Genomic DNA, 26870 nt, shown 5'->3' on the forward strand with positions numbered 1-26870 from the left:
ACAGGGAAATAGCTTGCATTTTGGACTTTTTGTGCCATAGTCTGGTGATAGCTATTTCCTGGACTTCAGTGAGGCCTCAAACCAGCCTGACCTAATCCATGCCCAAGCAAGAGCTTTTTCATCCAGCAGTAGGGCTACTACTTTTGCGGGGCTGGACTAGAGCTATTCCTCCATAGACTGAAGGGTTACTTTAAGAGAAATTGTGCCCAGTGAAGCAATCCAATCTGGTGTGATCAGATGCACTCCTTTCCCATTGTGTGATCATATCCACAGTTTGCACCTTTGCAAGGATAGTCCTGGATGACCTCAATTTTTAAGATAATCATTTAACTGCTGATTTTTAAGACCTCCAGGAAGACTACCTCTTACAATGAGATATTAATTACAATCAGCAGAAAGTCTCTCACATTCCCTGAGCAGGCCTTCGCCAATCTTGAATGACAAGAGTCCAAACTGTAGGTGCTATCCTCCTTCTGTAATGTGCTCATTTAGAAGTTGCAGCTACAAGTGAGCAGGCATACATAAATTGTCTGTATCGCTCTCTCTCTCTGAAATTAACCAAGTTCTTTTTTATCTTTCTACACACTGACCCAGTCTCTTCATCCACCTTCTTGTTAAACCATGGGACTGGATTCCTTTCTCTGGGTCAGAGGCATCACTGAGGAGTGATTTGATCATCTTTTGTAGCCCATCATCCAGAAGCTTACTTAGTGATCTATCACCTCGCCACCCGTGACTTCAAAATCCCCAAGGCTTAAGAGGAACCAGTTGAACCATCTTATTTATATCTATGACTTGGAGGGTTTGCGTTGTTATGTCCATTTGGGTTTTAATAAGGAAACAGTCAGACCATAGGACAGGCTAGATCTTCAGCCCTTCATTAAAACTACAAGTGGTGCCTCGCTTAGCGACGTTAATCCGTTCCAGGAAAAACGTTGCTAAGCGATTTAATTGCTAAGCAATTTTTAAAAGCCCATAGAAACACATTAAAATGTGTTTAATGCGTTCCTATGGGCTTCAAAACTAACCTTATGCGAAGATCCTCCATAAGGGCGGCCATTTTCGGTGCCTCTAAAGCGAGGACACACAGCGGGTGGCCATTTTGTTTTTCTGGTGGCCATTTTGAAACCGCAGATCAGCTTCCCCACGATCATTGCAAAGCAATTTCCCCCCATAGGGACCATCGCTAAGCGATCGCTCTTGCGATGGCCAAAACCCCATCGCTAAGCGATTTCATCGCTCAACGGAGCGATCGCCAAGCGAGGCCCCATTGTACTAGCAAGCTGCTTAGTGCAGAAAAATACAGCCAATTTTTTTTGTGTTTAGGGCCCAACACATAGACACCATGAAGTTTTGAGGACCTCAACTTGAATACTGAAGTCCTCAAGGAATGGAAGCTTTGGGGTCCTCAATACTGGGTCCTAGATCACCTCAGTAAATGTAGCCATGGAACCAGGTAGTGAGCTAAATGAATGGTACACCAGCAGAAGCCCTACACTATCCTTGGGCAAAACAAGGTTGTTTTTTATTAACTTGTTTTTTATTAATATAATAGTAAGGCCAAATAATGAAAATCAGTAAAGCAAAGAATTACCAGTTATGTTTTGCATTTCAGTTTAGCTTAGAACTGATCCTGAGAGGAATCCTGTGCCTTTAAGTCAGTGTGGGCAACTCCTTGGGAATTGTGGGGGCAACACTACTGTCCTTGGCAGCTGTCAAAAGGCCACACCCTTCCTTCCCTCATCATAGTTGCTGCCAGAATTGAGCAGCGCCTGCAGCAGCTTTATGATACAGGGTGGTCACAGTGTCCTCTTGCATCACAGAGCCCGTGTAAGAGTTTAAGATTAAGTGAGGAACTGGGGGGGGAGGGATCTCTTGAGACATATCCTCTATCACTCTTGTTGCCACCACAAGAAAATCTATACCTGATGAAATCTTTTCTTCAGTAGAATAGCTTAAATGCTAAGGGGCCTTTTCAAGGACTGGGGGCTGGCTGCCACATCTGTTAATTAGTTCCTATTTATTAATTCATTCTTTTGCTCTGTGTTCTCCAAGCTCCAACTGCTGATTAGATAGATGATCACTGTATGCTATACCTGTATGGATAAGCCAAACTTTGGAAATCTCATTTTTAGGCTCTGATTAGTAAAAATACACCCTTAGAGAAAATGTTTTGTTTCATTGGCTTCTTTTACAGCAATTATCTCCTGAATCCCAGTAAATAAGTAAGTAATTTTGACCACCCCTTAGACTGAGATTAGGATCCTAAACTGGTCATTGCTTGGATAATAAATAGATTCAAGCAGCTGACATGAAAGGGCCAGATTAAAGACATCAGCTTGCTTGCTTTTCAAGTTAAAATTTGAACAGCTGATTGTTTCAAGGGGCAGACAGAGAAGAGTTTGGTTTTATTGAACTTGCTGTTCCAGAGCAGTAAAGACAAACTGCCTCATTCTAGTGAGGGACTTGGGATATAAAGTGAGGGAGAATCTGAGGAGAGGCGTAGACTCTAGATAGGAATTCTTTGGACTGGATCAAAGTATTTGTGCATCTTTCTGCTTTTCCTGAACATCCTTGAGTATTTCAGAAATAAAATCCCACCCACCTTAAATGACTGGCATTGTCCATGTATGTGAATGTATTAGAAAATCTCCTTAAATCATTCTTGCAGTTCATTAAGGGGCTAAAGGGGAGTGGGTGATACTTCATTCACTGTTAGTTATTATGAGCCATAGGACCAAAGTCAAGGAAAACACTAAAGACCTGATGGCAAGATCTCATTTAACTTACAAAATGTAACAGGAAAGGGATCAGAGAGGAGGAGATGCTTAAGAGAAGCAGGTCAGGGTGCTACAAATTGCACATGCCCAGAGGGGTTTCACCCATAGTTCTGTGCTGTTACTTCCTCTCACCCTCCAAGAACCCTGCCCCCTGGAGACCCCAAACATGTCAGAGACATGATTGATTAAGTATTGTGTCCTAGAGAATGGCTGCTAACCAAATTGCCTTGGTACCACCCCCTGTTCGCACATGATGGAGTGACACTACTCAGAAGAGAGTCAGTTTCTTGTTGCGTTTTTCAGCATTGTGGCAGCAGCTAATGGCAAGAGGCGGGAAGAACAGTGTATCAAGAAATGGGGGAATGATTCTGCTCATTGTGAAATCATTAAAGAGTTTTACCACATTAATTCCTCTTTTATAGAATGATGATGTACAGAAATACTTCAAAAGATCTACTGGAAAAGTAGTTTCCTGGGTGGCTGTTACATGGGAACAAAACCAAAACAGGAGACAAAAGCTGCTATCCTAGATTTGTCTACTTAAAAGAAGTTCAGTGAAACTCACTCCCTGGGAATAAAATCCATTGAAGTCAATGGGATCATTGCTGATTAGACATGAATAGAGCTAAGTTACATACAAGTCACATTCTGTAGTATAATCACATCAGTAATGTTGGTCTTGGTACCTCCATCAAACCACAGAATTTTAACCATTGGGATTACAGTTTATCTATAATCAGATTACTGTTTTACCAATCCATAACGTCTTTGTAACCTTCTCCCACTGCCCCGGTGCTTATTTTTGCATTTTGGACCTGGCAGGTGACGCTTTTGAATGAGAAGCTAAACACAGAGAAACCAGATTGATGGGTACACTGTGGAACTACTGTAGTTAAAAAACCCATGATGGAAAAAAAAAGCCATAATTTAGTTATATTCTTTTCCTGATTTCATTTCAGCTGTTTCTACAGACTGCTAAATCTTTTTCGCAATCCTGGACCATAAGTGCTCTGTGGGTGGAGCGCTCAGCAATTGCTGTAGCTATCTCCGGCTTGCAGTTAGTCAAGCTGGAGATCACCTAATTAAAAACAAGACACAAATATTTGCACAGTGGGGAGATGAATGCCCCCTTGTGTAGTTCACATAAAAAGACACAATGAACACAATGAGGTGTTCCATTCATGGGAAAAAATCTATATATAGATTTAAATGCAGATACAGATTCTGAGTGTGGCGTAGTGGATAGAGTGACAGATTAGGACTGTGCAGAACAGGGTTCAAATCCCCACTTGGCCATGAAAACTTACTGGGGGAGTGGAACTGCTAAAATCTCTCTTTAAACATCTTACTTACCTTGAAAGCCCCATTAGGGTCACTGTAAGTCAGTTCAGTCACCGAACACACACACAGGTATATCAAGTGTAAGGATATGTCACTGGACACCAAGACTAAGATCATCCACATTCATATTTCCAGTCATCATGTATGCGTGTGAAATTGGACAGTTAAGAAAGCTAACAGGGAAAAAATTGAATTGTTTGAAATGTTATGCTGGAGGAGAGTTTTGTGGATGCCCTGGACTGCCAGAAAGACAAACAAGTGGGTCCTAGATCAAATCAAACTTGAACTATTTCTGGAGTAAGACAAAATCTTGAAGCTAAGACTGTTCTGCTTTGGGTACATCATGAGAAGACAGCATTATCTGAAAAAGACAATAATGCTGGGAAAGGCGGAAGGCAGCAGGAGAAGAGGAAGACCTAATATGAGATGGATTGACTCCTTAAAGGAAGCTGCAGCTTGAGTTTACAAGAGCTGAGCAGGGCAGTTGAGGACAGGAGCTTTTGGAGGTTGCTCATTCATAGGGTCACCATGAGTTGGGGGCAACTTGACAGCACATAACAACAACAACAGATGCAGGTGTAGGTACAGGTACAGGTATAGAATTGTATGTAATGACTTCCTGGATAATAATATAATAATAATATAATAATAATATAATAATATATAATTTATTGTCATTGTAAGTATATACACATACAACGAAATTCACAGACACCCAGAGACCAGACACATGCACACACATAACATTCCCCAAACACTCCCCACCCACTAGAAATCCCCCACTAAAAATACAAACATCTACACCGCAGGCCAAGTAACACAGTCCAACTAATTATTCACTACTGGTGGTCTTTAAGCTCATTATTAATTGCAATTATAGCTCTAGGATAAAAACTATTTAGAAAATGTGTGGTCCGAGTCTTAATTGTTCTATATCTTCTGCCAGACGGTAACAGTTCAAAAAAGTTATAAGCAGGATGGGAGGAGTCTCTTAGGATGCTGTGTGACTTCCTCAGACAGCGGGATGTGAAGATGTCATCCAGGGTTGGTAGCTGGAGCCCGATGATATTCTGGGCAATTTTAATGGTTCTCTGTAGAGCTTTTTTGTCCGCTACAGAGCTACTCCCAAACCATGCCAGAATGCCATAAGTTAGGACACTCTCAATGGTGCTACGGTAGTAGGACAGAAGTAAATGCTGTGATAAATGTAACTTCCCGAGCATTCTCAGGAAATACAGCCTAACACAACCAAGTTTTTGCAATTGAAATAAACTTGTCATTTTCTTTCCCTTGAACTGTTCAGTGAAGGGCAAAAATTCAATAGGGTAATTTTTTTCTGGCATTCACAGGTAGTTGGGAAATGTTTCATCTGGCATGAAAAGGCAAACGAGCCCAGCAAGAGGAGGGAGCTAGCATCCCTAGGATGAAAATACGGGATGAGATTGCAAGTCTGCCCAAAGAGTAGTAAAATCGAGGACATAGAGAAGCAATAGAAGAAGAGTGATCTTCCAGCAAAGTAGCAGATTATGAGTGCAATCAATGTCCCGCTGGTATCAGTATTTACACTCTCATTGATAAAAGATGTGGAAATCATGTTCAGTACAGTGAATTTAGTTCTTAATTATTTGAGATGACAGGAACAACTTTTATCTTCCTCCTTTTATTTGTATTCAGGTATTTATAGTCACACTTTCTTCATTCAGAGAAAGAGGGAGAGAGAAGTATTTTCGAGAGTATTTCTCCCATTTCATTCTTAACAATTGGTGCAACTATATATAATTAAATAAACACTCAGATATGAATTTATTTAGTCTAGCTATCTGATATTTCTTTTCCCTTGGAGCTGTAAAAGCTTCTTTCTAGGTGGCATTTATGTTGGGAGTGAAAAATCATAGCATTAAGGATACTTTGCTTTGTTACACGAGAACATCCAAAGAGTGTTTTAACATATGTATGTGGATAAATCTCCTATTTGTACCATAAAACATCTTACCAGGTACCAACATAAAGCAGTCATTACAGGGAAATGGTGAAGCTACTGAGATTAACACATCCTCTCAATTGCACCAACTTTTATAATGCCCAATTTAGCAAATGAGCTGTGAAAATGCACAGCTATAGAAAGAGTGCTTAAATGCACAAGGCTTGTTTTTGCTTTTAGTAGCACCTGCCCACAATCCACCTTTGACATGTCACCTTTGCTCTGCTTCAGAATTTACCACGTAGTAGACTCAATCTAGCCGTGTTTGATTAGAATGATCCTACACACCTAAACACTCTCAAGAGTGTGCACAGGCTTACCACTTGAATGTCTCTTTAGACTGTAACGATGCCCTGAATTATATGGAATGGTGCCAGTTTCTACTGAAATGTACGTATGCATCCACAATCCAGTCCCTATAGGAGAAAGCAGTAAGAGGGAATGGGGTTGTAAGTGACGAAAAGCAGAGAATGATACGTTGGCACTCCCGTGCAATGGCACATATTTTGGGGTCAATGGGATGAGCACTTTGAAAAAGGCACACTTCAACTAATGAGTGACGCCCTCCGTTTCTCTTGGCCAAAGCCCTAGAACCTTGCACTCTGTACTTGTAAATTAGTTCCCAGCACATCCAGATTATTTTTCCAGTAATTTCTTGTGTATTGGAATTTTTTCTTTAAAAACTGTCTCAGTTATTTAGCAGGTATTCCTGGCACAGAGCAAATATGATAGGAAAAACTTTGCTGCATATTTCTGTGTGTTCAGCTGCCAAGAATGGCAAGGGCTTGAGACAAACAAAATGAGGACACTTTATTCCCCTGATGGCTTTTTTAAATTTTTATTTTGTCTGGTAACCCTGCATATCAATTAGGTTATTGCGTGGTGCCTTTTTAAAGCTTCTCAGGGTATAATTTTCTTAGGGTTATTTTTTAAATGTAAGTATGAGAACATGACTACGTGTGGCTCATGTTTGACTTTGTTTAGCTAATAGTGAACAGGCATCTTGCTGCCGGCCTTGAATAGTGCCATCATTTCAATTCTGACAGAGCGCACAAGAGATGGAGGAAATGAAATTTCATCCCGTTTCCTATGCATATAAATGATACCTGATCATATTGCTCCTCCCCTTGCATCAGTCTGCTACTTTATAACTTCTTTATGGCTTTTCAAATGAGCTGCAATAAAATAGATATAATCCAATTTGAACATCCTTCTTCAGTGCTCAGCCCAGGATTGTTGGCTGATTAACTCTGCATATTTACTGCAAGGGGGGGGGACTATTTTACTAAGAATATCTAGACTCATTAAGACAGTCCATGGAAGAAGAGCTGATTATATGTTCTGGACTTACAGTATTGCTTATGGCACAACCTAGAATTAAATATTACTAATGCAAACTGTGGTTTGTAAACTCACTACTTCACAGTCTGGTTTGTGATCAATCATAACCATAGCAGTAAATTTGCCCAAAAGTCATTCAGTGAGGTTTTCTAAAGATAAGTACTGTAGTTATAAGATTACATCTCAAAGAGAACAAATCACCCTTAGGCTTTTAACCTCATCAAATTTTCATCATGGTTTAGTTGTGTCCAACTCTTCATGACCCCATGGATCAGAGCACGCCAGGCCCTCCTATCTTCCACTGCCTCCCGGAGTTGTGTCAAATTCATATTGGTTGCTTCGATGACACTGTCCAACCATCTCATCCTCTGTTGTCCCCTTCTCCTCTTGCCTTCACACTGTCCCAACATCAGGGTCTTTTCCAAGGAGTCTTCTCATGAGATGACCAAAGTATTGGAGCCTCAGCTTCAGGATCTGTCCTTCCAATGAGCACTCTGGTTTGATTTCCTTTAGAATGGATAGGTTTGTTCTCCTTGCAGTCCAGGGGACTCTCAAGATCCTCCTCCAGCACCACAATTCAAAGGTATCAATTCTTCGGCGGTCAGCTTTCTTTATGGTCCAGCTCTTGCTTCCATACATCACTACAGGAAAAACCATAGCTTTGACTATGTGGACCTTTGTCAGCAAGGTGATGTCTCTGCTTTTTAAGATGCTGTCAAGGTTTGTCATCGCTTTCCTCCCAAGAAGCAGGCGTCTTTTAATTTTGTGGCTGCAGTCTCCATCTGCAGTGATCATGGAGCCAAGAAAGTCAAATTTTAGTTTAAACTAAAGTAGAAACATTGAAATTAAGTCAATACCAGTCTGAATCACATTAATTTCAGTAGGTTTACTCTAGTCAGGGTTAAAATTCAATTTTGTGTTATGTCTACACAGAGCTTTTTAATGTAATTTAATTTTCTGCTTTCTGTAGTCTTTTATATTGTAAAGAGGTTTAGATTTCTGCACATTCACAACTGATTAAAGGAGAATCTAGGCACAAGATGAAATTGCCACCACAACCAACAGCCCCTTACCAGGTAGGTTTCTTCTGCTCTCCCTACGATTACATAAAAATTAATCATCTGAGTGTTTTTTGCCTTGCCTGCATAGAGTACTAGATCCTGCTTCTGTCATTATATTCTTGTTATTCAACGCAGCATGGTGCAGCTATAACAAAAGCAAAGAGAAAACATGGGACAGAAAGCATGGAAATCAAAATATCCAGAAATGTGCAGAAATGTGCATCCACATTTAATATTAAATGTCCTACCAACTGTTTAATGGGGTCATCTGTGTTAGCAGCAACGTCTCATGTTTGCAACAGAAACAAGTTAGTACCATTTGATAGCCTAATAGGTTTGGATCTGTCATCCCTACATTCTGCCCCGGTCTCATCGTACCTATCTAAATAGTTCCATCTCATAATAGCTAACTTCACACAGCTTTTATTGTTCTCACACCATGAGGGAAAGGGTATACCATCCAGCAAACATCGAGAGCAGCTTGGGACCAGGGGTTGGAGCTTGACTTCATTCTCTATGACTGGAAATACTCCTTTGGTTCACAGAAAGTAGTTGATCTGGCAGAGATAGCCTATCTGTCAAAATGAGGAGAAGCAATTTTTGCCCATTGCTCCCTCCCCACTGCAGCTGCTGGCAGGCTCTGAAACCCAAAGATCCCCCAGAGAAGATTTTCAAAGGATGCAACTGGTTGAGGTGAACTGGCAAAAGCTACTTCCAAACCATTTCACAAATGGAAAAGAAGTCTGGAATTAACCTAATATAAGTAAAATGTTGCCAGTGGGCTTAACTGCACTTTTATTCATATATAATGAAGTGATACACAGGCCTATGTGAACCATTGCATGTTCAAACCTATGACTTCAAACTACAGCAAGAAATCCCTTAATCAAAATGTGGACTTGCCTCTTTTTCTTCAAGATTTGTTTTACTTAGCAAGCTTTCTTTACTCTTGGTTGTCTACCTTGTACAGCTACAGGTGACAAACCTGGAACACAGATACCTTGCACAGATGTTGCACAAATATACAGTGCCGGGATGTGAACATGTGGTCCTCCACTTGTTTTTGAACTGCAATTCCTATGAGTTCCAACCATAGGCTGTGTTGGCTAGGGCTGATGGGAAGTCTAGTCCAACAGCACCACATGGACTGCCTGTTATTGACTAGAAGGCAGGGTTGTGATTATGATAAGTATTTCCTTCCATCCATCCAATACAATCACCAAATATACAATCCATATATTGGAAATGTGGGATGGATGGTCTGTGGCAGGAGTGGATTTATAAGCTAAAGTGAGGTAAAGATATCAACAGTGGCCTCAAATTAACTGCCATCAAAGCTCACCTCTGTGTGCGTGTTTTAGCCTGTAGCTGGGCACAAAATGTGCAGTTGGAAAACAGAATTGGGCAAGTGGAAACTGATGGGTGTGTATACCTGAAGAAACAGAGCTTTGACAGGTCGAAGCTACCTCAAGGACTATATTTCCTTTTATGAGTCTTTAAGGTTGAGAACATCAGGAGTGGCTTTTCTCCATCCCAGCATCTTCACAGGTGCATTTGGTGGGGACACAGGAGAGGGCCTTCTCTGTTGCTGCTCCCAGACTCTGGAATTCCCTCCCATGGGAGGCCAGACTGGTTTCATCTTTGTTGTCTTTCCACAGGCAGGCAAATACCTTTCTCTTCAGGCAGGCTTTCTTTTAGTGAGTGGCTGTCTGAGAGGAGTTATTAAATGAATTGTTGTGCCTTGTTGCTTTGTATGTAGTTTTGCTGCTGATTTTGTTCACTGTTTTAGTGTGGTATTTGCTGGATTCTTTTGTAATATTTGCATACGTACTGTTTTTAGCTTTAAAATATTGTCTTCTACTAATGTAAGCTGCCTTGGGTTCTGTTTAAGGAGAAAGGTGGGTAAAAGTATTTTGAATGAAACTTTATTTCCTAATAAATTTTCAGGAAATTAAGGGACATCTCATGTAATGTAAAACAATTTGTATAAGGGATGGCAGGTGCTGAGAGGCAGCCACTGAGCCTGATGATTTGTGTGACTTCTGTTTGACTTTTTAATGATGGGGGATATTCTGACAGGGCACTGGTGCAGCTGGAAAATCTGCTTTTCAAAAATCCCCTTGGGAGGTGGCAGGAGCTCTCCGGTCACCTTTGGGACTACCTGGGAAGCTCAGGTCCTTTAGACTTTTGGTAGGAGGCTCACATGATGGATTGCTCCCTTGAGCAAAAATGAAATGAAATGAAATAATCTCCATTTACAGTTTGAAATATCAGCAAACAAAGGTTTTAGTGTAGACTTCTCCGTGGCATAATAATTTTATGGTTCTATGACAGAGTATTGTTCAGATACTGATTTGTGTTCCAGGATAATTTAAATACATGATTGCTAATGAAAAATAAGGGTGTGTTTTGCTGTTTCTCATCTTCAAAACACATCACAGAATATTGCTGTATACAAATTAACTAAAAATGATTTGTGTACATAGAAAAATGTCACATGAAGGGCAAGTGCACACTACAAACTTTATTTCTGATATTTCAGATTCTAATTGGAAGGCATGTTCCTGAGGAAGTAGTCTATTGTATGAGCTTCCTACCAACCTTCTGAAGCACCTCATTGGATATGTTTCCATGAAAGCTAAAAGGAGATAGAAGTTAGGAAGGTGACTTGCTAGCCCACACCTTTAAGAATTACAAGTGGAGTACGCAGTGTTTCGCTTGCTTTCTTTTTGGCTTTTACCCTTTCAAACTGATTTTTATCCCAAATTCAAAACTTTTGTAGCCATAACATCTTGTTTTTTGGCAAATCTTTCCTGCAACACTGATATAAAACTAAATGGTCCAAAACAGATCCTTCACTGAGTCACTTTTTAGTGTTTTGTTGTTGTGATAGAACAGGAAGTCTTAAGCTTTTTGTGGTGGTCCTCAGGACTCATTCACACTATCTTTTTCTGTAAGGTTTCTGGCCTGTATTTATAAATATAGAGCGTTCTGGATAACAGAGGTACTATTTAGTGCTTTTAACTGTCAGAGAAGGCATCATACTATGATTTGTGGTGGTTTTCTGGTGATTAATGAGATAAAGGTACAATTACCCTTAGTCACTTTCTCACACCTGATTATACATCATGGGAGTTAGCATAAATCCTATCAGCTGGCTGCTGCACATCTTAAAAGACAGCACTGGAAGTGCTTTCTAAATCTGATTATCTCTAAACTTCATCATGTTTGAAATCCAGATGTGGGCTTGCTGGCTTGAAGTATATGTGCACACTGTTCAATGTGAACTGTATTCTTTTGCCATCAGTGTAAATGGGCCACAAGTACAAGTGGTTTGTGCTGTTGAATTAATATGCATATCACATCACAAGGGAAGACTGGTTTGGGTGAATGACTAAAGTCTATGCTCTTGAGTAGAATCTCTTAAAAAGACTGAAAAGATTTTTATAAAGACTTAAACACTTCAAAAGGTGCAGAGGTTTTGGTGAATATTTGACCATCCAGTACCTTGAAAAATATAGTTACTCAGTTCTCCACTATGTCCTGTCCATCTTCCTTCTATTAAAAGTTTCCCACAGTGTTGAAAAAAGCTGAAGGGTATTGTCAGTTGGATGAGTTCAGTTAGGGCAATACAAATCTTAAGGAAATGAGAAATTGAGGCTTGCACCAGTGGTTTGCAAAATATCAATCTATGCCCAATGCAAGCTTCTTACAAAGATGGCACTTCCAAACAGGAATGAGGAAAGAACCTGATAAAAAGATACAATGCCACAGGATAGGAGTTTGGGGAACTCACTATTTTTGGACTTTGCCTGCCAGGATCCACCAGCCAACGTGACTAAATGTTACACAGCCTTTGGAGTGGGTATCCTTGCTGTTCCATGCATGTTGGGGCCGCTCACCCATGCTGCTTGCTCGCATAAACCATTACCTGGAGATGTCCTGGAAGGTCTGTCACCAGTGTTGCAGTTTACAGAAGCTTGTGGAAAAGTGGGCTTCTGCCTGAGTGTGGCTGGAGTAGAGACAGCAACAGAACTTTGGGCCCTACTATGGGTCCTACTTTATTACTGAAGGCAGTCCTCTACTCAAAGGTTATCCAACCCAACCAAAACAAGGACATCAATAGTTGGGTGTCCCTCAATAGGGGACTGAGCAGGGAGGCACAGAGAACAACTTGTCGCAGCCTTCACCACTATGGGATGACACACTGCACTCCTATTTGAATTATAGCAATTATTTCATTTTTACCTATATATGTATATTGATTTGCATCGAATTATCTATTCTTTACTGGCCTCCTCCTTGTAGGTGTCAGAGACTGCCACATTTGAGAAGTGGGACACAGTTCTCCACTTATCACTAGATGGCTAAATGTTGTTTTTGTTTTTAGTTCTCCATTCGAATTATCAGCTGCTGCAGTAAAGCAAATGTTTTGGGGAAGCTGGGCTAGCAGAACCTGATTCTTGCACAACTGCATTTCTGTGAGAAATTATGCCCTCTCTTGCCTTGGCCCAAGGAGCCCTGCCTTTCCTGTACCCGCCTCCAGCCCCATACTGTACCAGGTAACTGCTTTCTCCTGCCCTGTGTGGGACTTCGTGTTCTTGCTGTCAGCATTTTGCTGAGCCAATGCACAGGTCTCCCTCATTGCCTTCACTGGGCTTATTTTCACCTTACGTTGCCCTGGCCTATTCTCATGCAGGGAAATCACTACATGCATGGAGGTGGGTGTGCATAAAGACTGTTTCAAGCACTGTGTGGTGAGGTGTGTGCAAGACTACTACAGTGCGTGATGAGTACAGTTAGGATCTGGAAGAGGCATCAACCACTTCCCACAGGATGCTTGGAAAGAACAACCTAATGTTGCTGCTATTCTTCCTCCTTCCCCTTTTTTGGCCATTGTCAAACTTTTCTTGGACTGCTGTGAAAATCTTATGAAGCAGATACCCCTGGCCACCATTCTGTGTTGTCTATGCACCTGCAAAGCACGGAAGGGGAAAGGCCATTATGGCTCCCTAATGTTGTAATGTTAAGGAAGATGGGGGGGGGGGTTGCAAGTTGAAAGAGCCTCCCACTTTTGTTTTTAAAGCCTCAAGGAATTGATGTGACCCATGGCTTCTCCTAATTTAGTTGTGGTGTGACCGGCTAGTTAAGCTGCATATGAAAAGGTCACTTATTCTCTTCAAGAGAGGAGATGTCAGCTTGAGTGATGGAGCGCCTCTGCATTGGGAGCCATAATATTCACTTCATACAATTGCCAACCCCATGTGGAAATGCAGGAAATGAATGGTGTAAAAATACTTCCTTCTTCCCTATACTAAGGTAGTGTGTGTGTGTCTTTTTGTAATCCTTAGTGAGTCTTTCCAATCAAGCAGCAAATTTAGAATGTGTATAGCAGGATGCTTGCTGACAGCAAAAACAAATCTAAATTAAACTGGATTGTTAATCAGCTGTAATTCTCTTCCCCAACAGATGGCCTGTATTGGTGGGTAGGATAGCAACAGAAGTAACACCAGCCACTGTATGGCTGGTGAAGCTTTTTAATGCAAATAATGAGAGCCTCTCCTGGGTTGTCTTGCATACTGCCCAAGTGATTTATTCCAGGAATATTGGTGGGATTACTTTTATACTTTTCTTTATACTATAAACTTTTAATTTAACCTGTAACAATACTGTAGCCTGGACTCTGTTCTGTAACAATACTAAGGGTTATCGACAAAGCTTGGCTTTGCCCATTCCCACTGAAGCCCAGGAGAGAAGATGTAATCCTAGCCTGATGCTTCTTGCAGCAGTGGCTACTATTGCCTCCTCTTGAGCCATACAACTGGAAGCTTAAGTTGTATCCCTTTTAGAATATAGCTACTGTAGTTATCTGGCCAATTAAGAATCAGTGGCATGCTATTTCATAATATGGATGCTGTTGCTGATGGGCCTTGGCTTTTATCAGACCCAGGCCTGCTGTTAGGCAGAGAGGGAAATGCCTCTGGCAACAGCAAGGTGCTGGAGGAGAGAACTGCTCTGCATTCTCAAAGCTAGCTGTTGTTTTTGGGCAGAGCTGGATATCACACTGCTGGTGCTAAATAAATGTTAAAGTGCCAGCCTACTCAGATTTTGCAGCTAAAACTGTAGGGCTACTGTTAAGGTCTTTAGGCTAGGCAGCAAAGTCTCTTGGACCATGTATTCTCGGAGGCTTTCACAGCCGGGAACTGATGGTTGTTGTGGGTTTTTCGGGCTCTTTGTTCTGAAGGTTGTTCTTCCTAACGTTTCGCCAGTCTCTGTGGCCAGCATCTTCAGAGGACAGCACTCTGTGCTCTGGACCAGCAGTGGACTCTGCACCAGCAGTGGGATATCCAGTGCTGTCCTCTGAAGATGCCGGCCACAGAGACTGGTGAAACTTTAGGAGGAACAACCTTCAGAACACGGCCATAGAGCCCGAAAAACCCACAACAACCGTTAGATCCTGGCCATGAAAGCCTTCGAGAATACAATTTTGTTCTTCCTGATGTTTCACCAGGAGTAGGAACTCCAGTCCTCTGAAGATGACGGTCACAGAGACTGGCGAAACGTCAGGAAGAACAACCTTCAGAACATGGTCAAAGAGCCTGAAAAACCCACAACAACCATGTCTTGGTCCATCCTTAAGCTTGAACCAGCAGCAGAGTTCTTAAGCTCTAACTATAACACTCTTTTATGTTGGAAAAACTATTGAATATATGAGAAATTACTCATTACACTCTTGTGTCTTGACCATATTAGAAAATCAATATTCTCATTCCATAGCAGAGTCTATAAGCACTTTGTAGGAACAGTAATGGTACACAATAGGACTATAAAGTGTGCTAACATCTCTTGATTGCTTCTACCCATGTTTCCCCGAAAAACACATTAGGGCTTATTTTCAGGGGATGTTTTATTTTTTCATGTACAACTATCTACATTTATTCAAATACAGTCATGTCGTCTTATTTTGGTTGCTGCACAATGGTGGAGGGCAGGGGTTTCTCTTAACTGGGGCTTATTTTTGGGGTAGGGCTTATATTACGAGCATCCTAAAAAATAATACTAGTGCTTATTTTCAGGTTAGGTCTTATTTTCGGGGAAACAGGGTAGTTTCACAAAACAGGCTGAAGTTCCATTTGATAGTTTCTGTGATGAAAAATCAGTAATCCAAAATAAGCTTGTGGAGGACAACCATGCTATATATAGGTTCTGGAAGCACTGAAAAGTATTAATCAATAAACATATTAAGAAAATTATATATAAAAATCTATACTTATATAAAATCTACAATTATATATAAAATTTACAAATATACCTGGACCTCTTACAAAGCTTTATCTGTAGGATTTAATTTTTTGCTTCTTAGAAGTAAAAAAAAGAAGTAAAAACATTCTTGTGATATTTTACTTTTTATCCCTCCCCTAAGGCTTTGTTTCTGATGTTTGCCGGTTTGAGCACTATTTTTAATGAAAAGGTAGGATACAAATGGAATTAATACACGATAATAAAACCAAGCCTTTGTAAAATCTTCAGCCAAGGGCCCACTTTCGATTCACTGACTAGTATTTTAGCCAACCAGTCTCAGCACCAAGCACACGTGGTTGTTAAATGCCACACAGCATCATGTAGGAAACACAGCTGTCCCTGAAGAAGACTTTCATGTTGTCCTTGCATGACAGTTATTTTTGATGTTTTCTGTTTGCTGTTATCCTCCCCGATTTCCAATGTACAGAATTGGAACTAAAATGACTCCAGCTCTAAAGGCATGGGCAGCAGAGGGAAACAAACAAAAACCCCAGCAGTAAAGTAGCATACATAGGTAGAGAAGAGAAACAGGCACACAGTCTACCACTTCATGTCTTTGTGGCAATAGGTGGCATGTGACCTGCAGGTAGAAGTGCTGAGTTTCTTCCTGTTCTGAAACGCAAAAGTATTACCAGGGTCTTAGAATGAAATTCCTTAACCTTCGGGGAGAGAAAAAGATAGATAAGGGGAACATTTTTTTTACTAAATTAAATCTCCAGAATAAGATAGTGGTTTTGCCTTCAAGGTCTGGAATTTGATCAGTGCAGGCAGTTCCTTCATTGCTGCAGATCACAGCTCTTCTTGTATCAATAGCTTCTGTAACCATTTTGTCACCTGCAGAGTAACGTTCTGGTGGCAGATCTTCCCCAAGCTTAGCTAGGCTGGACCTTCATGGCAGATGCACCGCTGCTGCAACTAGAGCTATACTTGGAAAGCCTTGCCATTTTGAGAGAACCTGACAGAGTTTGCACTCCATTGGTATAAACTTTAAAAGCATGAGGCAATCTCTGTGCTCCCATGAGAGATGCTATCTAGTGACGATTAATTCAAAATAAAATAAAATCAAAGCAAAGCAAAGTTTCCGTCTTATCCTGGGTCTTATCCTGGGCACTGTGGAATTCTGAAATTATGGAGATGACAGTAAAAAGGAGGAGGAACCTCATCAGGCTGGTTGAAAGCTTACTAAATAGCACCTTTGCTCCAGACCAAAAAATTTAGAGACATGGGACAAACTGGAGCCAGCTGCCATCCACTGGTTATTGTTCTGTGAAGCAGTAATGACCAGACATACCTTAAATAAGAGGAATTTGCAAACCCTAAGGGGAAAGAAGAACTTGGGAACCAAGGGAGCAAACTGCAACTTGACTCACTTTCTCTTCCAAACTAACCTGGTGAACAGAATGACTAATAAAACCTTGTGGAAAAACAAGCTAATGTTTTGTTGGTATAGCAAAGGCACAATGATAATAAACTGAGCCCAGGATGGGCTTTGGAATACACATCGAAGTATAAAGCCACTACAGCAGTAGTCAATGTCTCCTCTTGCCCTCCCAGGCATGCAAGTCATCAGGTTGTTTATAGGAGCAAACAGCAGGGAGCCCACAGACACATTCACAACTGCCTCCAAGTTTTCACTCATACTCTCCAGTTCAAAGGGCTAACTGTGTTCCTTAGAATAAAGAATTTTGCAACAAGCCCTGATATTTACCACATCAAACACAATCCAAGCTTGCCTTGTTTGAAGAAGGTTAGACAATAGGCAAATTAAAGAACAAGGGAAATTTACTTTCCCAGACCAGTCTTTGCAACTTAGTCTTTAGCCTGGTTTATGTCCTGGAGGAAAAGATTGCTGAAGTCAAGGTCTGTCTTAGTTTCTGGGTTGTTGATCATATTTTTTGCAACTCCTGTTCTCTTCCTTTAAAAGAAAAAGTTAGAATTTCTGCCCAGTATGCACACAATATTTACATCAGTTTTAAATATGAAAACACCATTATCTTTAAAAGAGTTTATTGCAAAATGTCACCCAAAATAAATCTGTTTCAATTCTCTTAAAACAGTCACTTTAAAAAAACCCACATTTTTTCAGCAACAAAAGAATACTGAATACTCAGCTGTTTCATTTACCATGATTTTGAGGCAACATGTGACAAATCACACAACATCACCCTCCTTCAGGAACCTAAAGTTTCTTGGCTTGCATGCAAATAGCTTTCTAAGAAGTATATCTACAGTGCAATCCTATAACCATGTACTCAAAGGGGGAGTCAGCTGACTCCAGCTGGGTTTAAAATACATTAAATTGCACATGAAGCGCACAGAGCAAAGTTGGCGGATCTCTGACCCTCTATGTGTGATTAGACTATCATACCTATCCTCCTTGTCATTCACTGACACATTTGGACACTGTGGCTGAGACAGATGGGAAATGAAATTCAACAACATCCAGAGGACTACCATTTCCACACCCTGTTGTAAAAAAGAACCACACAACAACACCTGTCCTCAGAGCTGCCCTTCTTATTCAAAAGGGGGAGGCAGAAGATTAGCTTGATTTTGACCAGGATTATTTGCCTTGGTCTCTGGTCTGTATCATTTCAAACATCAGGCAGAAATTTACTTAGCTGATTCCTTTTCCAACCAAAAACATGTCTGGCATATTAAAAAGGCTGAACTGGCGCTTTCTTCGACAACATGGCTTTTTCTTACATGAAAAGAATATTAGGATGAGGGAGGATGGAGAAGCATCTCAGCATGCAAGCTCCCCCAGTCTGGCCCTGTACAGAGCACACGTTTTTGTACCCCAGTGAGAACTAGATCATGTCTTTAAAATCATCAGATGAAAAGTGCAAATGTTTCATATTAAAAAAATACAAACATATTTACAGTCCATGCATTTGCAGTACTACAAAGAACACTTCAGTCTCCACTTGTACACTTTCTAAAGAAGAACTCTAAAACATCTAAATTCTGGATCCCTGAATTGCCTAGGACAGATTTCAGAACATTTTTTTAAAGCTTATATAAGGATTCAGACAACCAACCATATTTCCTCATATGGTTATACTAGGGAGACCAGGTATGTTTGGAATTGTGTTGTCTAAAAAGGTAAAATATAGAATTATTCTGCATTCATTGCACTTTCAATAATCTGCGAAGTCTTGAGTACTGAAAATACTAAGTCCATGTTACTTTTGACCCCACACAACCTAATACTGTCTTAACTACTAAAAATTATTTCTGCAACAGTTCATGCACTTCATCACTAGCAGCTGCAGCACTGCAATTACGTATATTGAGGGAATTTGTGAAACTGAACCAGGCTATAGATACGACAACCAGCAGGTATTTCCAGCAGAGCAGGTGAATTTGTTTCCACCAAAAGCCATGATGATTGAAAAAAAGCTGAAGGTGCATCTACAGAAAACCCTAGTTGCACTAACAGTGGGGTCACAGGCAAACAGCTGGCTGAGAAGGGGCAGCAGCAGGCTTTGTAAACCATCTCTTGACAACAAAGGGAAACTGATTTTATGAAAGTATCTTCAACTATTTTCACAAACCGTCTTTTGCAACGGAGACTCCCAAAATAAAAGTGACAATACGTACATTGGCTGGGGGAATAGACCTAACTGGAAAGGCACAAAAGTAAACTGGAACATAATGGAAATTTCAAACCTAAAGTTAAAAGTCACATTACATAATGACGGCACAATCCTAAATCAGTCTGGTTGGGCAAAGAGTGACCCTCCAGAAGCTGTGGGACTTCCACTCGCATCTTTCTTCCTCCTGGCTATGCGGGCAGTTCAACAACATCTGGAGAGCAGCCCTTAGCCCACCCCTGTTTTAAACAAACCTTGGAAAAGTTGGTTTGGAGGCCTATGATTGTCAGAATCCCCTCAGTGGTCCTCAACCTTGGGCCTCCAGATGTTCTTGGACTACAACTCCCATAAGCCTTCACCACTACCTATGCTGGCCAGGATTTCTGGGAGCTGAAGTCCAAGAACATATGGAGGCCCAAGGTTGGGGACCACTGCCCTACATGGCTATACAGTGACATTTTTTAAGGCAGAACTTTTGGTTAAGGAAACCTATAGAGGGAATGCGCAGGACGACTGCAAATTTGGATAAAAAGGAAGTTGAATTCGAAGCTTTGTCCAGTGTAATAATAAAGGATCTGGGCCAGCAACATTCAGGTTTATGATTGTCCAAGTAAAGTTTTTATGTTTTGGAAGACCCTTTGGATCAGTCTGCTGGAAGACAGTCATAGGCTGTGGTTAGAGACTTGCTGATTTATCTCCTGGGCCCCCTGTTGCGCCGTCGGGTGCTGTTGGAAGAGGTGTCATCTTGTTTGGAGCAATAATACTTGGTGACCACTTGTCTGCACTGCTGGCATTTCACTGTGCAACACCAGTGGAATTTGCAGTTGCAGCTGGTGACCACCTCTGTCCGTTTCTCCTCTACTTGCAAGCCACAGTCCACGCAGAGTCTCTTACAACTCCGCTTCTGCCTCTGGGTTGCATTCTTGCCGCTTTGTAGACACTCCCGCCCCTCCATGCCATGGAGGCCCAAGCTGGTGTTTTTGAGGCAGTAGTCAGGAGAGTCCTCCAAGAAGACCAGATCAGGGGCTGCTACTGCACCAAATGTCTGGTCGATGGCTCCCCGACGCTCTGCACTGTTTCCTGCTCTCATTCTCTTTTTGTCCGTCTCAAGCTTCTTCGCTTCATCATATTTGGTTTTCAGATAATTTCCAATTTCCCGAAAATCTGCCAACTGGAGCCAGCAGGTTTGAATGTTGCAGCTCCCAGATACACCATGACACTTGCAGGTCCTCTTCATGGTTGTTTTTACAGCCTTTGGAAAGGGACAAGAGACCATTTGGGAACACTATGAAACTGCATCACAAAACAATTACACTGAAATTACGTCTTAGTGACAAACAGTAAGAAAAAAATGATTATTTGAAATTCAGTCCATGCATGGAAGTTTGAAACAATCACTATCCATGCAGTTTGATATCTGGGCATCTCATGGTCCATGTTAAGTCCAATTCCATCTTACTACTAAACATTAATTATCAAGTATTCTTTGCAGGAGAAATGAACAAGACTAGAGAACAGCCTTCACAATGAGATTTACAATATTACAAGCCCTATCAAAATTATATGAACAGAAAATCATACAAGCAATTCAAAATCCAAAGGAAGGAGTCACACAATCATATCACCTAAGTCCAATGCTGAGTCAAAAAAATACAACCATTTTTAAAGTTTAATTTTAAAATCCTAAACGAATTCAACATTAATTAGTAAAAGTGGATGTGAAAACAACCTCTTAAAGCCAATTAAAAATTTTACAGCAAGTGGTGAGCTTTGCTTTCTGTGGTAGAGAGTTCAACTATAGTACCAGCATTATGAGGCCTCATCTCTGGTGCTAAATCAGCTTAATTAGCCTAACTGGCAGGCTGAGGAGGAGGAGGCTTAGGGACTAGTCTCAGCACCCAGACAATTACATACAGGTGCCAGTGATCCTTTGAATAACCTGGTCCCAAACAGTTAATGGCCAGCATTCCTCAGAGCCTCTGCTAAGCAGAAACTCATCCCAGCATATAGCAGCACCGGATCATGGCACTTGGGCAATGGTAGCTGTTGTGATTTGCACGAAGACAACTTGGCTTCCACAATGGCAACACTTGCACGAGCAGCCCAGTCCCACCTTACTATGCTGGCAGAACTGTCCTCTCCATGCAAACTTAACAAGATACTAGCCCTATGGATTAAAAATATCAACCAGCACTTTGCATTGGGCCAGAAATGCAGTGATTATCAGTTTTGGCTGTCTGGCATCAGAACAGAGCTACTTTTCTGAGCTCCAGTCTTCACAACTCCACAACCTGTTCGCCCTCTATCTAACTCCAGAGGGTGAACTTTGGGAAGAGCAGTGCTGGCCAGGCATTCACAGAGGATTCCTCAGAGAGCCATTTGGGATGTGGCTGGCCCTGGCACAGTGGCTATAGTACTCCATGGTGAAGAAGTGGCACAGTGGGTTGCATCCTGACACAACTTTCAATTTGTCTAATGCATAGGCCAGCCAGGATGTGGGCTTCCCAGTGAGATTCAAGGTTCAGCAAAGGCCTTACTATAGGTCAGCTCTAGCTACTACCTCACATACACATGAGCAAGGATGTACACTTTCCCAGGTCTTATCCCTCCAGTTGATGGTTTCAATATGGCACTGAAAAGAACTTGTGCCGCTTCTGGTACTCATGCCTATCCTAGCACTAATTTATTCTCAGTTTTTTCTCCTCTGTTGTTTGTTTAGAGATTGAACAGTTTGAAGGGACACTTTAGATACTTCTCAGTTGAATTTCAAGGACTCGTCCACCAAACTGAAGAATCAAGCAGACAATATTTTGCTGTCTGACAAGATGGGATCTCCCCATCCCCACTTGATTCAATGTGCAATAGCTTATCAGGCTGGCTACGCAGTCTTATTTTAAATCTCAGATCAGGACAACAAGCCTGTACTTTCAGGCATGCTGAGAGATGAACAGAAGGTCATGTGGAACTAGCTGAACACCCAGCACTCTCCATTTCACACCCCTTAGCATTTGCTGCCCAGCACAGCTGCACTGCAGTGCATAAAGGTAGTGACAGCCTTGAAAGAACCCCACTGGTCAGAATAGAAGTAACAGTAGAAAAGTGAGCAGAAGACTTAGGGTCAGGTAATCAATTCACAAAATGGTCCTTCTCTACCACCTGTGAAACAGGAACATTAGTAATGCTGCTATGGAGATGAGTGGGTGAAATATTCTAGAACATGGGCTTCTAAACTGTAAATCACTTTAAACTCATCGGCTGACATTCATCACTTTTTCAAGCTCCTCAGACAAGTGGAATTGTTGCAGGTGGAACCATACAGCCTGATTAATTCATTGATAGACAATAAATTCTTTGTTCAGTTGTGCCTTCACCCTGATATGTACATACACACTGGATTTCAGGTTAAATTTTTAATCCTGGAAGATATTCAACACTGACAAACTCCTCTATTAGGAAAATACAGGGTTGCTAGTTTCTGTCCCTCTGTCTAAGAGTTTCATTGCATCTTGTAGAAAAATGAGCAGAACATAAGCAGTGTTTGTGTGTTTCTGCTATCTGGTCACTTCAAGTTGTTTCAAACATCTACTTTTAGCAAAGATAGGTATATCTATATATAGACATCCAGATTCTTAAAACTTCCTATCATCTGTGCAGAACTGCACAGACAGACTGATCACCCTCTTTTTAAATTCAATTTCCAAGTTCTTGTTACTGAAATAGAATGATGAGAAGACATGACATAACTAAGCCAAAATTGTTAACTGAGCCAGAACAAGAAAACAGATCCATCTGTTGATCTTAATGGAGAAGAGAGAATAACTTTTTAGTGGCTTAAGAGTCCTGTCACCATGTAGGATTACACCAATATTACTGTCAATGTAGTGTGTTACATATCTCCCTGTTTTATGCCCTGGAATCAAAATGAACCATCAATTTGCTCTCCATGCAAACTTAACAAAATACTATTTAAGCCTAATACAGTATTTATTTATGGAAGTAAGACTAAGCTAATCATGAACTCTCCTTAGCAGTTTGATCACTCTTACCTCATTCAAGTTGAGCAACCTATGCTAAGCTAATCAAGCCCATGAAGTCACAGAGACAGCTCATTCAGAGAAAACATAGTCTGATGGGACAATTCAATCATACAGGAGTGGCAAACCTTTGGCATTTCAGATTTTTGGACAACAGTTCCCACAGTCCTTTATCATTGGCAATATAGGCTAGGGATTCTAGTTGTGCTCCAAAAATCTGGAGTGCCAAAGGGTCGCCACCCCTGCTGTAGTATCTTTTATGCACATCAGCCAATTCCAAATAAATATTTTTTTAAAGCTCACATTACTTACCAGTCTGCCCGCCTCATTATTGTGCAAATTCATTAAAGCTCTGGCATCATGTCCTCTCTCCAAAGAATCCACAAAGTGCTTGGAGATTCTTTCACCAAATTCTATGTTGTCACTGCAGCCACCCCAAATCCATCCTTTTCCACCTGTGGGGAAAAAAATTATAGCACTTGAGATTTGTGTTCATTTGGAACCTAAGAACAGAAATGTATTTGAATATGCAGGGGAAAATTTAAAAAAGGAAAAAGGAACACACACACACACACACACACACAGCCAATTCTGCACTGGTGGAGAAATGCAAGATGGGGAACACAGAAGGTTAGGGGCCTAATAAATATATGTTAGTGGTAACTTCAGTGATTAATGGTATGAACGCATCTCTCATTTAATGTCTGCCTTGTAATACTGAGTAGCCAAGTTGGCACACAAAAACAGGGGGAAGACAGGCAATGAAATCCCACTGTATAGAAGTAAGATAGCTATAAGGAAAATCAGTTTAATCCTCTTCTGCTACCAGGCTGTTATCTAAAGATAAACCCCAACTCACCTGTGTGTCCATTTTTCGAACTATCACAGCCACAACTTTCAAAGTCACCCATGCTGCAGTTCCTCGTAAGAGTGTACATAACGCCAGCTGAACTGATGGCATGAACAAAAGCCGTCTCCCTGGTGGCTGGAAGGAAAAGGAATCTGTCATTAGCCTGAGGCAATTTCTTACTCATTGAACCCCATCAGAGCAATGATCAAGAATAAAGATTTGACCAGTCCCGGGCTGAGGAAGGGCAGATATCTGGGAGTTTCATGAAAGTGTAGAAGACACTGGAAATATCTCCTTCTGTAAACAGGTATAGCACCATAAAGTACTGGGAAGGATACACAAAACAATGAGTGCAGAGGTGAAATGTACTGAATGATACCATGAAAATCTTTTCAGCATGCTTTGATTTTTTAAAAATATTAAAACTTTTATGGTAAACACTTTTTTGGGGGAGAGAACACCTGATGTTTACATACATTTTTATTATAGCTGAGACTGCCTTCCTAATAATACATCTGAAGGAATATGTCCCCATGAACTGAACAGGGCTCAAGTCTGAGAGGGCACAGAGGGGTTATGTTCTTGTCCTGGAATTTCATAGTTTTTGCTTTCAATTTGAAACTTGGAAGGTAGTTTAAAGTTTTCTATATAATATTTAGATGAAAGCAGTTGTAGGTTTTCAAAGGGATAAATAATCTTTGAATTTTAAACAAGGATTATAATAATAATTTAAGAACTGCAGAACTGGAAGGGACCCTATGGATCATGGGGTCCAAGTTAATTAATTTCTGCTAGAGAAAGGAGATAGAGAGGATAGAGTATGTCTGAGCTAGAAAATGCTTTTCCTAGGTCCCCAAAGTATGACAACGACTATCTCCTTCCATTCCCCCAGTAGTATAGGAAAGGAAAGGCAGCATGTGATAATTTTAGAATGTCAAGCAAGGACAGGGGCACAACTTGGGAAAAAGTACTGTTTACAAAATAAAATTCTGCGGATAATGGGAATTGTAGTCCAATAAAGTTTTTTTTTCCCTCCCCAGCTCTGCACTGGGTAAATCCTGGATCAAATCCTGAGTCAGCTGTAAAGTTCAGTGGGTAAGATCCCAGAATTACTGTGAGAACAATAAAAAAAGAAAAAACCTCTGGAGGACACCATGAGCTTCTTGGGAAGAAGGCTGGGAGGTAATGCAATAACATGTTTTTAAAATGTGTTTTGAATACATTGAATAAAATTCCCATTCCCCACGTGTTCGTTTCTTCCTGTATTCCTGGATCAAGTCTTAGCAATGGAAACAGAAGCCTGGAAACAGTCCTGGAATTACTGACTATATACCATTCAAACATTTCCTCTACACAGTATATGTATTGCTTGCTATACAACTTAAATGTGTGGCTTGCTATACAACCTAAACAGGTCTATCAGTAAGGAAGGTTATATCTGAATCCACTTACCACTTCTAAGTCGATTATGAGTGGAGAGCTGAAGTGCACTCTCAGGACAATTCCAGCGTTCCCAGGAAAACTGGTGTTTACATTCTTCAATCCCAAGTTGGGCACCAGCAGCTACGCTATTAGAATAGGTCAAATATGCCTTTCACAGAGAAAATGAAGAACTAGTCATTTTATTTCAAAACTCCAATGTACCTTTAAACACACCTGTTAGTATTCCATCCCCCCCCCCCCAAATCTTCACCTGGAAGGAGGTGGACAGAGTTACTAATTATTAAAGTGGACTGTGCCAAAAGTTGTTGAAGTTCCTGATACTCTGGAAAGGCAGGGGAGAAAATACATACCTTAGGTCCTGTCATCAGAAAGTTGTTCACTGACCTGAAAGAAAGGAGAGGAGGAGAAAGAAAAGCAGTAAAACCCATCATTGAACTGCACCACTTAATAAGACTATATATTTTAAAAGGAAAAAAACCAACAGTAACTGACAATGAGGCTAGAGCTTTTACCATGCTGATGATTTGAAAATTCCACTATATATCCCAAGCAGGATGACAAAGGTGTTCCTCTTCATGGTGAATCTCTCTATTACATGGACTGTCCTAGCCGCCCCACTCCCACCTCTAATGAACTTTTCCAGAAAAGAAAAAGAAAGACACCGCTTTCCTCTCTCTCCCCCAGGACGAAAAGACAGATAAATCTCCGAGGGCTAGTCGTGAGGCACCTTGAAGGCCAACAAACATATTCCGGTGTAAGCCTCTTGTGGACCAGAGAGCCCACTTCGTCACATAGCAGAATAAGAGAGGGGAGAGCAGCCCACATCTTTTTTTTATAAGGGGGGGGGAATCCCTGCAGGGCAGGGACCCATCTGCATTTGCCACCCAATGAGGAAAGCGCCTCTAATCCAATGGCCGCGAAGACAGCCCAAGGAACCGCCCGACGGTGCACTTCAAAAGGCCCGGGAAGCCCTTTTTTCCCCTCGGAATCTCAGCAGAGATCTTGAAGAAGCGTGAAGTGGCCCCGTCAAGAGAGGACGTTGAATTTTGTTATGGGAACGTTTTGGCTCTGGTCGGGGTGCACCTCCTCGAGAGAGAGAGAGAGGGGTGTGTGTGTGTGTGTGTGTGTGTGTGTGTGTGTG

General features: G+C 41.2%; 1 protein-coding gene across 1 annotated transcript; it reads right to left on the bottom strand.

Moving 5' to 3' along the window:
• Positions 1-6741: 6741 nt before the first annotated feature.
• On the bottom strand, positions 6742-26470 carry WNT8A (Wnt family member 8A). Its single transcript, XM_020782773.3, has 6 exons — positions 26242-26470; positions 26080-26113; positions 25739-25877; positions 24296-24421; positions 23749-23891; positions 6742-20654 (listed from the first exon to the last, which is right to left on the bottom strand). The coding sequence occupies exons 1-6, from the start codon at positions 26304-26306 to the stop codon at positions 20094-20096; spliced, it is 1068 nt and encodes a 355-aa protein (XP_020638432.3). The 5' UTR covers positions 26307-26470; the 3' UTR covers positions 6742-20093.
• Between the last annotated feature and the right edge of the window lie 400 nt (positions 26471-26870).

This window comes from Pogona vitticeps, chromosome 2 (assembly GCF_051106095.1).
Source record: "Pogona vitticeps strain Pit_001003342236 chromosome 2, PviZW2.1, whole genome shotgun sequence".
NCBI lineage: Eukaryota > Metazoa > Chordata > Lepidosauria > Squamata > Agamidae > Pogona > Pogona vitticeps.